This window comes from Bos mutus, chromosome 9 (assembly GCF_027580195.1).
Source record: "Bos mutus isolate GX-2022 chromosome 9, NWIPB_WYAK_1.1, whole genome shotgun sequence".
In the NCBI taxonomy this organism is placed as follows: Eukaryota; Metazoa; Chordata; class Mammalia; order Artiodactyla; family Bovidae; genus Bos; species Bos mutus.
The window spans coordinates 85625751-85639803 of NC_091625.1; the positions used below are offsets into that span (position 1 = coordinate 85625751).

The following is a 14053-nucleotide window of genomic DNA, read 5'->3' on the forward strand; positions in this document are numbered from 1 at the left end:
CAGATGGACAGACACCAACACACATGCTCACACACACACTTTAAAATGCCATTATTTAAAAACTCCCAGAATTAAAGTAAAGCTCCATAACTTTGCTTTAAAATACGCATGTTTCTCAAATGAACATCATCAAGTGTCTTTGGGAGCAGAGTGGATTATAAAAGAGTAACTATGTAAATAATAACCAGGCTTTTTTTATTGTAAAATATTAAAGATCTTGTTTTTTTTGTTTGTTTTTTTTAAGTTAGTAAGTTAAAAATCAAGGCAAATTTAGATAGAGCACAAATCTGAATGTTTATCAGAAGCACGTGGGAAATTCCCCTGTGGTCCAGTGGTTATGACTCTTCCCACTCACTGCCAAGAGCCTGGGTTCAACCCCTGATTGGGGAACTAAGATCCCACAAGCCATACAACCAACAAATGATTTTTTTTTTTTTTTAAAGAAAGAAGAAGCACATGTACTCTTAGGCTCCAAGATAAATGATGGAAATGGACAGATAGCAAAAGAAAAATGTTGTCTGTTTATGATTAACTGGGGAGGACTTCGTTTTGTTTTCCTAAAGATGAACTGCTTATTTAGTGCCTCAGGGAACTTGGGGCTAATGTTGAGTAAAGTGTGGCAGGGACCCTGAAAAGCAGACGATAACCTCCCTTTTCAGAGGGCAGCTGTTTTGCTCATACAGGAAGAATAATGCACTTCTGGAAAGGAAGAGCATGCTAGTATGTCACTTAAGTGTATTATAGAGATTAGAGCATATCAATCCCCCTAATACACTACAAAGATTAAAATAATATTAAGTGCCTGAATAGCAGAAGTTCAGATGTCCAGAACTGATGTGAACTTTGAGCTCTCTGAAACCACACGGGTGATAATCACGTGTGTATGTTAGTCACTTAGTTGTGTCCGACTCTTTGCGGCCCCATGGACTGTAGTCCGCCAAGTGCCTCTGTCCACGGAGTTCTCCAGGCAAGAATACTGGAATGGCTAGCCATTCCATTCTCCAGGAGATCTTCCCAACCCAGGGATCAAACCCACGTCTCCAGCATTGGCAGACGGATTCTTTCCCATCTGAGTCACCAGGGAAGCCCGATAATACCATCATAATAAGTATATTATTATTGCAAAGGGTGCAGTGTGTTAAGCTTGCTGTGTTATCTTACTTTTTCTAATAATAGTCCTGTGAGACAGTTTATTGTCATCACGTTTTCCATGTGAAGGAACTGAAGCACAGGGAGGTTAAGCTATTTGGGAACCCTTACTTGTTAGTATTGTCTGCCTTACCCAGTCCATTTCCTGTCACAAGTGTGCACAGAGAAAAATTTCAAAGTAGAAATAAGTCTTTGGAAGTTTGCTTTTTTTCTAGTAGAATGGATTTGCTACATCCACATAGCTCCAGTGGTAAAGGACGGTCCTGGTACCATCTCCTGGGCTATTAGGTCATATTGTTTCTGTTCTTTGATGTCTTGATTCATGGACCGTGATTTGATCAATATCTTAAATTTGTACCTAAAAACCACTTTATAACAGAATTTTAATGCAGCGACAACTTAATTGTATCATGCAGATAGCTAAATTTCTACCTGTTTTTAGGAAAACACCTAGAACTTCTCACATTGCTATTCAGAAAGCTTGTTCATCTACTTCTGCTAGGTTGCTGCTGCTGCTGCTAAGTCGCTTCAGTCGTGTCCGACTCTGTGCGACCCCATAGACGGCAGCCCACCAGGCTCCACCGTCCCTGGGATTCTCCAGGCAAGAACACTGGAGTGGGTTGCCATTTCCTTCTCCAATACACGAAAGTGAAAAGTGAAAGTGAAGCCGCTCAGTCGTGCCTGACTCTGCTAGGTTACCTTGGTTAATTTTCTGTAATACCTCATTTGTCAAACTTTAAATGTCTCTAAACATATTGTTCTCTCATCCAGAGGATCCCAAATAAATCCTGTAACATTTGTTAGATGATAACATTGAACTGAACTCGAGGCAGTCAGGACAAGCAAGCAATTTTTAAAAATCACTCTCCGGCTTCCACCTGTTTTACTAAAATATCCCAAGTCTACACCTTGTGTGTTCTACAAGGAGAGGTAATCCAGAGGCCAGACTACAGACAAGTTCTGTTATCAGACTTCCAGTTAAACTGAGAAAGATGAGTCTTGATGTTGGAGGGTGTTGGAGAAGGAAAATCAAGGTTCTTTTTGGAATACAGAATACAAGGAGTCTGTTGTGTCTCTTGGTTTGATTTAGATGAAAACCTTCAAGACAGGGCTTGTATCTTCTTTCTGTTTGGGGACTTTTGGCTTTGGCTGGCACTTGGTCACCAACAGCAGTGTGAAGATGGTGCCCAAAGTATTCTTCTGCTGCTTGGTAGACAGTCTGGGCCATTATTTCCGTTTCAGTCTTCTGTTTTCTCTTGTTGCAGCTCAAGGAGTATGAGGCCCAGCACCGGCAGTCCACTGCCTTGGATCCTGCCGACTGGCCGGACGGTTCTTACCCAACATTTGAGGGCTCATCAAACTGCAATGTAAGTTTACTGTCTCATTGAGCATCTTAACCGCTTCTACTAAAAAGGGACAGCCTCCACCATTTCAGCCTTTGGGCTTCTTTTTGCGATTACCACCTCCCACCTGGATCTGAAAAGAGGCATCTCTTCTGAGGTGTTATTCTTTTCTTTACCTGATAATCTGCAGTTGGAATAGTACTGTTCATGCTGGTTGGTTCATGCTGCTTTATTATGGTCAAGTACAACTTAAAATTTACCATTATAAGCATTTTAAGTGTTCAATTCAGTAGCACTAGGTACATACACTTTGCTGTACAACCATCTCCTCAACCCACTTCCTGAACTTTTTCATTATCTGACACAGATATTCCATAACTCTTAAACAGTAACTCTCCATTCTCACCCCACCTTCTCCAAACTCCTGGCAGCCACATTTTACTTCCCATCTCTATGAATATGACTAGTCTAGGTACTTACAAAGTGCCTATAGAAGTGAACTCATACAATGGTTGTCCTTCTGTGTCTGGTTTATTTCACTTAGCCCCATGTTTTCTAGACTCATCCCTATTACAACTATACTAGAACTTCATTCCTTTCTATGGATGAACAATATTTCCACTGCACATGGATACCACTTTTGTCTAATTTCTCTGTTTAACTTTCTGAGGCGATGCTGTTCTGTTTTCCACAGCAGCTACATCATTTCACGCTCTTGACAGCTACATGGAGGTTCTAATTTCTCTGCTTCCTCACCAACACTTTTGATTCCCCCCCAGCCATTCCAAATGGGTATAGAATGATATCTCATTGTGGTTTAGATTTGATTTCTCTAGGGTCTAAGATTTGGTTTCTCTAATGTTTAAGCATCCTTTTTTATGTGCTTGACCATTTTAATATATTCTTTATAGAAGTGTTTATCAAGTTATTTGCCCATTCTTCAGTTGTGTTTTTGTTCTGTTGGTTGTTGAGTTGTAAGAGTTCTTTATATATTCTGAATATTAATCCCTTATATGGTACATAACTTGTAAATATTCTTTCCCATTCTATGAGTTGCCTTTTCACTATTTTTGTTTGGCCATGCCTCGTGGCATGTGGGATCTTAGTTCCCTGACCAGGGATATAACTCGTGCAGACTACCAGGAAAGTCCCACCTTTTTACTCTCTTGATAATGTCCTTGGAGGTATTAAAGTTTTAAATTTTGAAATCTAATTTGCATTTGCTTTTGGTATCATATCCAAGAAATCATTGCCAAATAATTGTGGTAAAGATTTTCTTTTAAGAGTTTACAGTTTTAGCTCTTAAGTTTAGGTCTATGACCCATTTTAGGTTACTGTTGGTATATGATAGAACGTATGCATCCAACTTCACTGTTTTGTGGTAGATTCCTTGTTTTCCCAGAACCATTTGTTGAAAAGACTGTCCTTTCTTCATTGAATGGTTTTAGTACCCTTTTTGAAAATTAATTGACCGTATATGTAAGGGTTTATTTCTGGGCTCTCGTATTTTATTCATTGGTTCATATGTCTGTCCTTTTTGATTAATGTTGCTTTGTAGAAAGGTTTGAAATTGGGATATGTAAGCCTTCCAACTTGGCTCTTTTTCAGACTGTTTTAGCTATTAAAATCCCTGGAGATTCCATATGAGTTTTAGTCTGGATTTTTCTATTTCTGCAAAAAGAACCATGAGATTTTGATACGGATTGCCTTGGATCTGTAGATCAGTTTGGGTAGTATTGTCATCTTAACAATATGAAGTCTTCCAATCCATGAAACAGGCTATCCTTCCATTTATTTACATCTTATTGGTCTTTCAGCATTGTTTTGTGGTTTTCAGTATTAAAGTCTTGCCTCCTTGGTTAAGTTTAAGTATTTTATTCTTATTGTTATTTTTACATATGATAACATTAATTTCCTTTTCAAAATGTTCATTGTCAGTATATAAAGATGGAACTGACTTTCATACATTAATTTTGTACTCTGCAACTTTGTGGAATTTTGCTATTATCTCCAGTAGAGTGTGTCTGTGCCTGTGTATAATCTTTAGTGTTTTCTGCATGTAAGACCATGTCACCCAAGAACAGAGGCAATTTCATTTCTTCTCTTCCAGTTTTGATGCCTTTTATTATTCATTTTAAAGTGACCAAAACAGTACTTCCCAAGAGTTCCACCAAGATCATAGGAATTAGAGTTCCAGAGTTTCAAATAGACATTTCATGGTGTGATCATCAAACTTTATGACATGAAAATGAAGGGAGTTCGCTTTTTTTCATCTCTTACACAATGATTTTGTTTATTAGGACATTTCTTCCTTAAATTCTGGAAACAACTCTGCCTCCATGTTTTCAGTCTCTTGTTTCCTCTTGTTAATGCTCCATACAGCCAGTCATCTTTCCAAAATATACACCTTTTCTTACATTCCTATGTTTCACAAAAGGCTGAGGAGCTTCCCAGGTGGTGCAATGGTAGAGAATCTGCCTGCTAATGCAGGAGACATGGATTTGATCCCTGGGTTGGGAAGAACCCCTGGAGGAGGAAGTGGCAACCCATTCCAGTATTTTTGCCTGAAAAATTCCATGGACAGAGGAGCCTGGCAGGCTACAGTCCACCGAGTCACAAAAAGTCGGACACGACTGAGTGACTAAGCTTGCATGCATGCACAAAAGGCTGATGGTTTTCCAGTTTTACAAGATAAATTTCAAAATTTTTGGCAGACTCAAGACCCTATGTGATCTGGCTTTAATCAGTTTCTCTACTCCCATCTTTCATCCTTTGCCCTAACAGCCTCTACTCCATCCACACTGGAGCCTGCATGCGTTACTGATCAGAACTTGTATTTTCATGCTCTCTGCTTTAATTTGTGCATTTCCTGAAAGGTCTTCCTCCATATTTTCCAGATAAAAATCCATGCCTCCTTCAAGGTGACGTCCAGCTGCCACGTCCTCTGAAACTTTAGCATCCTCGAGTATATTTTCATAGCTTTCTGTTTGGCACTTTGTTAAATTAGCTTGCAACACAAAACCTAACAGGTGTCCTGGAGTATCTGAATTAATTGTCTATCAACCTCCTTGAGGTTGAAATTATGAACTCCTTGAGCAAGAAAGGCATGCCTAGCACAGTGTTCAGCTCCTATAGCCTGTTTGAGAAATATTTAGTGCACAAGCTTGTATTTGAGTGGTCATTCTTCTTGGCTGCTTTTAAGAGCTTGTTTTATGTCTTCCAACTACAGACTCAGTCTTTATACTTGCTTTGCATTTAAGTAACAAATGATGGCATATCTATAGTAAATATAACCCTCCCACTATCTTCTTGTCCCTGATTTCCTAAATCAAGCACCAGATTCCATTGCAACTAAAGCAAACAAATAGACAAACAAAAGGCCCACAGAGTTATTCATTTGAAAACACTGCATGTTATGGTGTTGTGTGCAAGGTTCTGAGACTTTACCATTTATAATAATAAATGTGTCATATGTTAGCCAGCAGCATGTCCTAGGACTATGAGGTCATCAAAGGAACCATATCTGTGGTTTTCAATGCATCATTTTGGGTCTCTTATCCTCTAGTTCTAAAGACTAACAAAATATAAATGTAAATCATGAATCCAAAGAATCATGAAGAATAAATACCGTAACTTGGGACTCTTTGTGATTCAGACCCAACTCGAAGGAGAGAGATCACAAAGCCCCAGTCATCCCTAGTGGGTCGTTTGGTGTCCGTCTCACTGGGTACTGTCCTGATTAATAGCATCTGCATCAAGGGAGAGGTCATAAGACTTTATCCATTCAGAGAAACAGGACAGTGGTAGAACCTCACATAGTTAGATGGCAAGGAGAGAGGCTTGTCTCATTTAGGAAAAAGTTACTATAAAACCAGTTGCTGAGAAAGCATTATATTAAGTATTGGTTTGTTGAGCCCCTTTCAGAGGGTAAATCACAACCATCACCTTGACATCAGCTGTCAGAATGAAACGGGTACTTCTTAAACGGGTACTCTCTGGCGCATTTGTTTGTTCACTTCGGTGACATTTGTGGAGCACTTGGATGTGCCACTTTGTGCTAGGTGTTCAGGTTGCAAAGGTGAAAGGGGAGACTCTGCCGCCGTAGTGTTTACGATGCAGAAGTTAAAACCCCCTCACTCCTGCTCACAGAGATTCATGCACACACTTAGTTATCATTTCCTCAGCAAACTGTTTCTTCATAGACGGCTCAAAAATAAGCTCAGCCTTTCCCAGTTGGACGGAGGGCCAGCGATACCATATGCTCCCTCCACTTTCAGCACAATTTCCCAGAAGCTCTAGAATGTCTTACAGTCCTGGGACGTTCCTGGCGGTCCAGTGGTTAAGACTGACGGCTCGCAGTGCAGGAGTCACACGTTCCATCCCTGGTCAGGGACCTAAGATTCCCCCATGCCCTGTGGCATGGCTAAAAACAAACAAACAAAAAAACAGAATGCCTGGCCTTTGTTACTGAAAGATGTTGGCGAATGAAGACAGTCTATTCAGCATTGGAGAGAGTTTTCTGAAGAGAGGCTGTCTACCCCGTGTACTTTGCTAGCTGTCTCTGTGCGAACAACCCACACCATGTTCAGTCACACCATTCATCACTGTGCCCGACCACCATTGGTACCGGTTTGCTTGTACTTGATGGTAATCCCGATGTGTGTGACACTTGCCCCTCTTAACCTGACTTTAGTCTGTCCTGTGTTTTCCCGGAGACTCAGCAAGAAACTCCATCCAAAATACTGCTTCTCACTGATGCTCCATTTGCCTGATAGCAAGTAATTAATTTCAGATAATTCCCACTGTGTACTACTCCAGCTGCCTTGGGTTCAGGGCTTTGATTATCTTTTGTGTGAGGGCCAGGGCTTATACTGAGATGTAAATAGCCCACTGGCCCTAGTCAGGAATGCCCAGGCCATGAAAGTTTCAGAGATCATAAGGTCTTTGTCACCAGACCTCAATGCCTATATTGATGCCTGTCGTGCTTTAAGATTTCATTTGCGTTGATTCATAGGTTCCCCCACCCCCAGAACTGGCAGTCGATAATTGCATGTTGTTTCACAATAAATCCATATGCACATTCTTGGTTTCCAAGAGTATGAAGTACTAAAGATAGTTACCAGGGGAAGTGAAAAATAGCTTTCTCTTTGCCAGAGGGGAATCTGTTCTCTGCTGTTATTCATTAATAACAAACTTCTGTTGTGAGTGTCAGAGTTTTTAAAGAGAGTTTCTGGTTGAGAACTTAACGGGATCCCTTGTTAATCATCTGAATGTGTATTTTAATATTTTTCATTTTATTTTAGTAACTTGTGTTTTCCTTTACCTCCTGCAGGAGGAAGGTTGTAAGAGTTCTCATTTTAAGCTTTCGCCTTTCTGTGTTGAGGTTCAGTTTGCCTTCTGATTAAGAAAATGTTTAAAGGAATTTATGCTCTCTGTCTTTCTGGGATTTCAAGTTTTTTACTCAAAGCATGAGTGAGTGAGTGAGTGAATGAAGTCGCTCAGTCATGTCCGACTCTTTGCAACCCCATGGACTAGCCTACCAGGCTCCTCCCTCCATGGGATTCTCCAGGCAAGAATACTGGAGTGGGTTGCCATTTCCTTCTCCATTACTCAAGGCATACATTTTAGTAAATCATAGTGTTTGTTTTTACAAAATTGGTAGGTAAGAGTTGGTGATCTGTGCCTGAAATTCTTGCAGTGAAATCTCTTTTCAAAAAATTTGTAATTGTCAATTATTTGATTATGATGCTATTCAGCTTATTTTAAAAAATACAATGTATATGGAAATATTAAAGCACCAGCAAGGGAAATAAAGCACAGAGCTCTTAGAGTCCATTGCAAGCATCTATTTTAGTCCTGTTTAGTTGTTTCACTTTATACAAACTGTGTTCCCGAAAAACTTGGAATTATGTTTTTGAATCTGGAGTTCCTTATGAGGATGAAGCAATTCTGGTGAAATGTTTTGTGAAGTTGAGTTATTTTGTAAAGCAAGTCATCGTTTCATAATTGATAACTTTTTACATTTGGGGGAATTTAGAGTTGGGAAATATTTGTGCAAGGAGAGCTATGTTATCACTGTGGAGTTATAATAATACCTTACATCCGTATGTGCATCTCCGCATAGCCTTTCATTCCATTTCTGAATATAGCTTTGCCAGGAACCTGGGGAGCCATGTGGCTGAACTGTGTCCAGATTTCGGGTAACGGAGACACAACATCAAGTGGTCATTTCTTTCACTTTTTAAGTGTTTCCTTGATTAAGGACTTTCAAGGTCACAACTAAAATATCCCTATAGTGTTGGCCTGATCACAAAATTGTTAAATCTTTTGGGGGCTTTCTAAAATTATAAACCATAACCTTGGCTCTCACCCCTAGATGGCTTTTACTAAGGTTTTTCAGAGTCATTTCACCTGCCTCAATGACAGCCATTGTCTTCCAGACAGAACATTCAGGTCTGTTGTTATGCATGAAGAGATAGCTAGCTTTAGTCTAGTCTAGAACTTGCTAAAAGATAATGTGCTGAAAGCCAGGAGAACATTCCACAAAGTTAACTTTTTTAGTGGTTCTTAGGGACAAATGCCTTAATTTCTATTATGGCCAAAGAAAAGGGCCACTTAATACAGAATGCAGTTTAATCACTTAATATAGAATGCAGTCAGAGAACAGAGATCATGCTCTGGGGGTGTCTCTCAACAGGCAGAATGATGCTTCTGCTTGTCCAAGAGGCTTCTATAAATCCAAGGTGCACTTTTTAGAGTCTAAGACTCTGGGTGGAACCAGATTTTTTAAAAGAGGGCTAAATAACAAAATTCTTGAGTATAACTGATGAAATGAAAATGATTCTTATTTTGAATATGTTTCTTTTATTAGGGTGAACTTCTAGACAAAGTCCACAAGTTAAAATTTATCAGAAATTTTAGTTTTGTTTTTATATTACAAAGGTATCAAAAGAAAATAGAAATGAGTGTTAATAGATTTGTTGTTTGGGGAAATCCAATTCCCAAAGAAGACCTTTTTTAATGACAATACATGATGAGTTTACAGGGTTGTCTCCCACCTATAGATAGTACCAGTGTTTTTAAAGAACACAATTTTCATTTTTTTGCTAACTTTGAGTAAATATTTATTGAATGCATAAACTGTGAAGATTCAAGCAGACCTAGTTTTAGAGTTGACATTGTAGGTCCAGTAAACGTATCTTTATGAAAACGTTTGACCTTCTCTCTACCGTCATTTTGCTCTTAAATTATGGTGGTTCAGTCGGTAAAGAATCTGTCTGCAATGCAGGAGATCCTGGTTCAATCCCTGGGTTGGGAAGATCCCCTGGAGAAGGAAATGGCAACCTGCTCCAGTATTTTTGCTGGGAAATCCCATGGACAGAGGAGCCTGGCCAGGCTACAGTCTATGGGGTCATAAGAGTCGGACATGATTTAGTGACTAAACCTACCTACCTACCTTGAGAGAATAGATTCCAAGCATAAAAATAAATTACATTTCTAAATGTTAGTTGTTATTGTTTGCTTTTAATGGTATTAAAATTTTTTCTTTTAGTCTCTTTTCCTAGAGGATTTGTTTTTTCATAACTTAATCTATGGATTTTAGCTTAAAAGGATTCTAATTGGCAGTTAAGTTTTGATTTGTGGCTAGAAAATGGTTCTGCTTGTTGTAACTTTAACACTTATACTCGCTAGGCTTAAATACAGGATGGTTGGATGTCCACTTTGGATCTTTGTTTCTTGAACAGAAGAGCTTTACTCAACTTGTTTGACTTCTGATTTGACCAGGAGAAAGAAGAAAAGTTTGACCTAGCCTTAATTTGCCAGAGGGCTTTTGTACCCTTGGGACTGCATGTTTATGCCATGCCGTGTTACACTGTGCCCGCCCCGGCACCCCCCCCCCCCCAAAAAAAAATTAATACTTTTCTAAATCTTGCTAAATAGCTTTTATTGATTCTGGTCTTCTAATGCACACTTGAAATCTTGAGATAACTATTCAGACTTTTATGGATACCTTCTGTAAATTTCCTTTGTATTTGGCTGGGTGGGAAGAAGAAATATTCCTCAATTTTAACAGACGTGATTTTGCAACTGAAATGATAGTACAATAGAGACTTATTAAAATTCTCTTTAGAAGAGTGGAAGAAATGATTCTTTAGACCTGTAGTGTATGGTGAGACCAGAGATAAAATCAGTCTGTTGAAATAACTTGTAACAAAGTCTGTGAGAAACGTGAGCTTTGTTCTCATTGGACGTAAGCTGACCAAGAACCATGGCTTAGACGACTTCTTGTCATTTATTCCACACCACCCTCTATCCCCAGCCTTCTCCCTGGGAGAAGGGCCAAAGTTTGAGGTATGTGTTTGCTGTGAGTCCTTAAGATCATCATCTTTAAACAGAGTTAGGCAGGAAGGAGGCTCTGGCCTGGGGAAGGCCAGGCATTTGCCCAGCGTGGGCAGGCGAGGGGGCTGGTTAAACTCACAGACGTGAGTCAGACTTTGGGTTCAGATCCCAGCTCTGCCACCTATTAGCTCTGCAAGTTTTTTCATCTTTTTGAGCCTCCAAACCCGAGCCAAGTATATGTACCCGACACGGGTGTCTCAAGTATTAAATGGCACCAAATAAATACCCAGTGAACGCCAGCCTCTATTACTTTGTGTGACGATCGTCTGCCTTTCCATTCGCTGGCATTCTTGAAATGCTTGAGTTCCCGTAAAAGTTTATTTTTGTATGTGCCATTAACATGGTAGCAGTGCTTATGCTTTTGCATATTATGGCAGATGGCTAGAGTTTTCAGAACAAGCATAATGTAAATAATGTGTATTTACTTGGTTATGCCTTTACCCAACACATAATCAGTTTATTTTCTGTTTCAGAAGGCATAAGTGTACGTGGGCTGAGTAGCGGCTCTGGTGTGATTTCAGTAACACGTGTGACCTTAGGATTAGTGTCTGGGAAAAATGATACTTAATTGTTTTGAAATTATCTACGATTGTATAGTGACAGTCAGATGGGCTGATTGAGCATGTGGTTGTGTGCTCATCAACCTGTTATGTTGGGGGCTGCTCTTACTGCAGGCCCAGAAATCATTGGGAATTTTTGCTCTTTGCACCTGGCAAACTAGGGCTTCCCTGGTGGCTCAATGATAAAGAATCTGGCTACTAATGCATGAGATGTGGGTTTGATCCTGGGTTGGGAAGATCCCTTGGAGAAGGACAGGGCAACCCACTCTAGTATTCTTGCCTGGAAAATCCCACGGACAGAGGAGCCGGGTGGGCTGCAGTCCTTGGGGTCACAGAAGAGTCACACAGGACTGAGCGACTAAATGACAACAACCTGGCAAACGAGCCAGGAACATCTCTATCTTCACTGATTTGTACGGTCACAGGGAGCTGAGGGTGCTGCCTGCAGACCCTCCTCAACACATCAGAGATCACACGAACAAAAGCAAACAATGACAAAATATCCAGACACAACGTAATCTGAGGATTATGTAACCTATTGTTAGCATTTTAAAAGTTTAAGAGTTTGGAGGCACATTCTGGTCTGTTTTGACTTTTCTTTTTTAAGATTTTCCTTTCATCCTCAGCTTCATCTTTATTTACTTTTTTTTTTTTTTTCAATTTAAAAAAATGTTGGCTGCACTGTGCAGCTTATGAGATCTTAGTTCCCTGACCAGGGAATGAACCTGGGCCCTTGGCAGTGAGAATAGAGTCATAACCACTGGACTGCTAGGGAATTCCTTGTTACTTCTTTTATTAGGTCGAGCCATGTGAACTGGAAATATTAGCTTTTAACCTCTAAAAATGGCAGTTTCATCTGTCCAACCTAATGCATAAATACCAGACAAGACATACACCATTTTCCCTGCTAGCCGATTATATCTAAATAGAGATACTTGTGATATAATATGGGTTAAAGATTGGCATTTAGATTTGCATTGCCAATTTCTTATTTTGCTTTTGGGATGAACCTCAAGGAGATTGGGGTAAGAGGATTTTCATTACTTGCTTAATGATATTGTTTCATTCCATGTTAATTCCTCATTAAATCTTCTGCTCTGATGCCAAATCTTATGATAATGGGTGGGCTGGTGAGAGACCCAAATGCTATCATGGTTCATGAGTCAGATTCAGACTGAGGGTCACCTTCCAGCGTAAGCCAACTTACTAAAGTCACAGGCTGCCCATCACTTGTTCAGAGTTCATTTGAACTATAAGTTAACAGTTACCCATTATATCAAAGCTCTTAAAACTGTACTCAGTCACCAAGGGGATTCATTTGGAAAGCAGTATTTTAACACACCAAATTCTAATTCAAATCCCAATCACAAAATGATTTCTATAGAAATATCCCTTTATTCTCTTCTCTGCCCCTGTTTCTCTTTGTACTACAGTTTCTGTCATATCTTGTTGACTGAACTATTACTAGTATAATTCTAATCGCATTGCATAATTAGTTCCTACAAGGACACGTCTTGCCCTGTGCTTTTGACCCAGATGAAAGAATGTAGATGAAAGAATGCCATCATGAACATTCTTTCCCTCATTCATTGTGCAAACATTATTGAATACCTATGACAGGCCAGTCCCTATCCACAGGGGTTTATATTTGAGAAGAGACAGAGAAGTGGACAGCATGACTGAGGGCTTAATTGGAATATTTCTACTGAGCGTGTGACGTGCACACAGAAACTCCATTAGGCTCGGTGAGGGGAGTGTAGAAAGCCCAGAAAAGATGACTGAAGCTCAGCAGTCGCTCACCAGGAGAAGGAAGAGAACTGTGTCGGGTAGAGCGAGCAGCAAGGCCAGGGGGCTTAGGTGAGTGAGTGAAGGTCACTCGGTCACGTCCGACTCTTTGTGACTCCATGGGCTGTAGCCTGCCTAACTACTCTGTCCATGGAATTCTCCAGGCCAGAATTACTGGAGTGGATATCTCTTCCCTTCTCCAGGGGATCTTCTCAACCCAGGGGTTGAACCAGGGTCTCCTGGATTGTAGGTGAATTCTCTACCAGCTGAGCTACCAGGGAAGCCCTGGGCTTAGGTGAATAGGTGGGTAAATCTTCACACTTGGATCATATCAGAAAATGGATTAAAATAATTTGATTTGATTGTTTAGTTGTTGAGTCATATCCAACTCTTTTGCAACCTTGCAGGTTGTAGCCTGCCAGGCTTGTCTTTCCATGGGATTTCCCAGGCAAGAGTACTGGAAATGGTTGCTATTTCCTTCTCCAGGGGATCTTCCCAGCCCAGGGATCAAACCCTCATCTCCTGCATTGGCAGGCGGATTCTTTACCATGAGACACCTTTAAAATAATATAGATTTTCCTATCGAAATTTTTACTTCCACGGTATTGATTCTATTCTTTGCTCATTCTTATTAATATTTACAAGTTGGTTCTGTGATAGGTTGTTTGGTCTGCATTTCCTTATGACTGCAATTTTTTTAAATTGAAGTATAGTTAATTTACAACACTATGGTAGTTTTAGGTGTACAGTGAAGTGATTGCATTTCACACACATACTCACATATTCCTCTTCAGATTCTTTTCCACTATAGGTTAT

At 40.0% G+C, this 14053-nt stretch overlaps 1 protein-coding gene across 2 annotated transcripts in view; it reads left to right on the forward strand.

Moving 5' to 3' along the window:
* Nucleotides 1-14053, forward strand: part of SASH1 (SAM and SH3 domain containing 1) — a 264186-nt gene that overhangs the window by 199268 nt on the left and 50865 nt on the right. For both annotated transcript variants that reach the window (XM_070376836.1, XM_070376835.1), the window contains exon 8: nt 2415-2516. In XM_070376836.1, coding sequence (XP_070232937.1) covers nt 2415-2516 — 102 coding nt within the window. The remainder of the gene's footprint in view (nt 1-2414; nt 2517-14053) is intronic.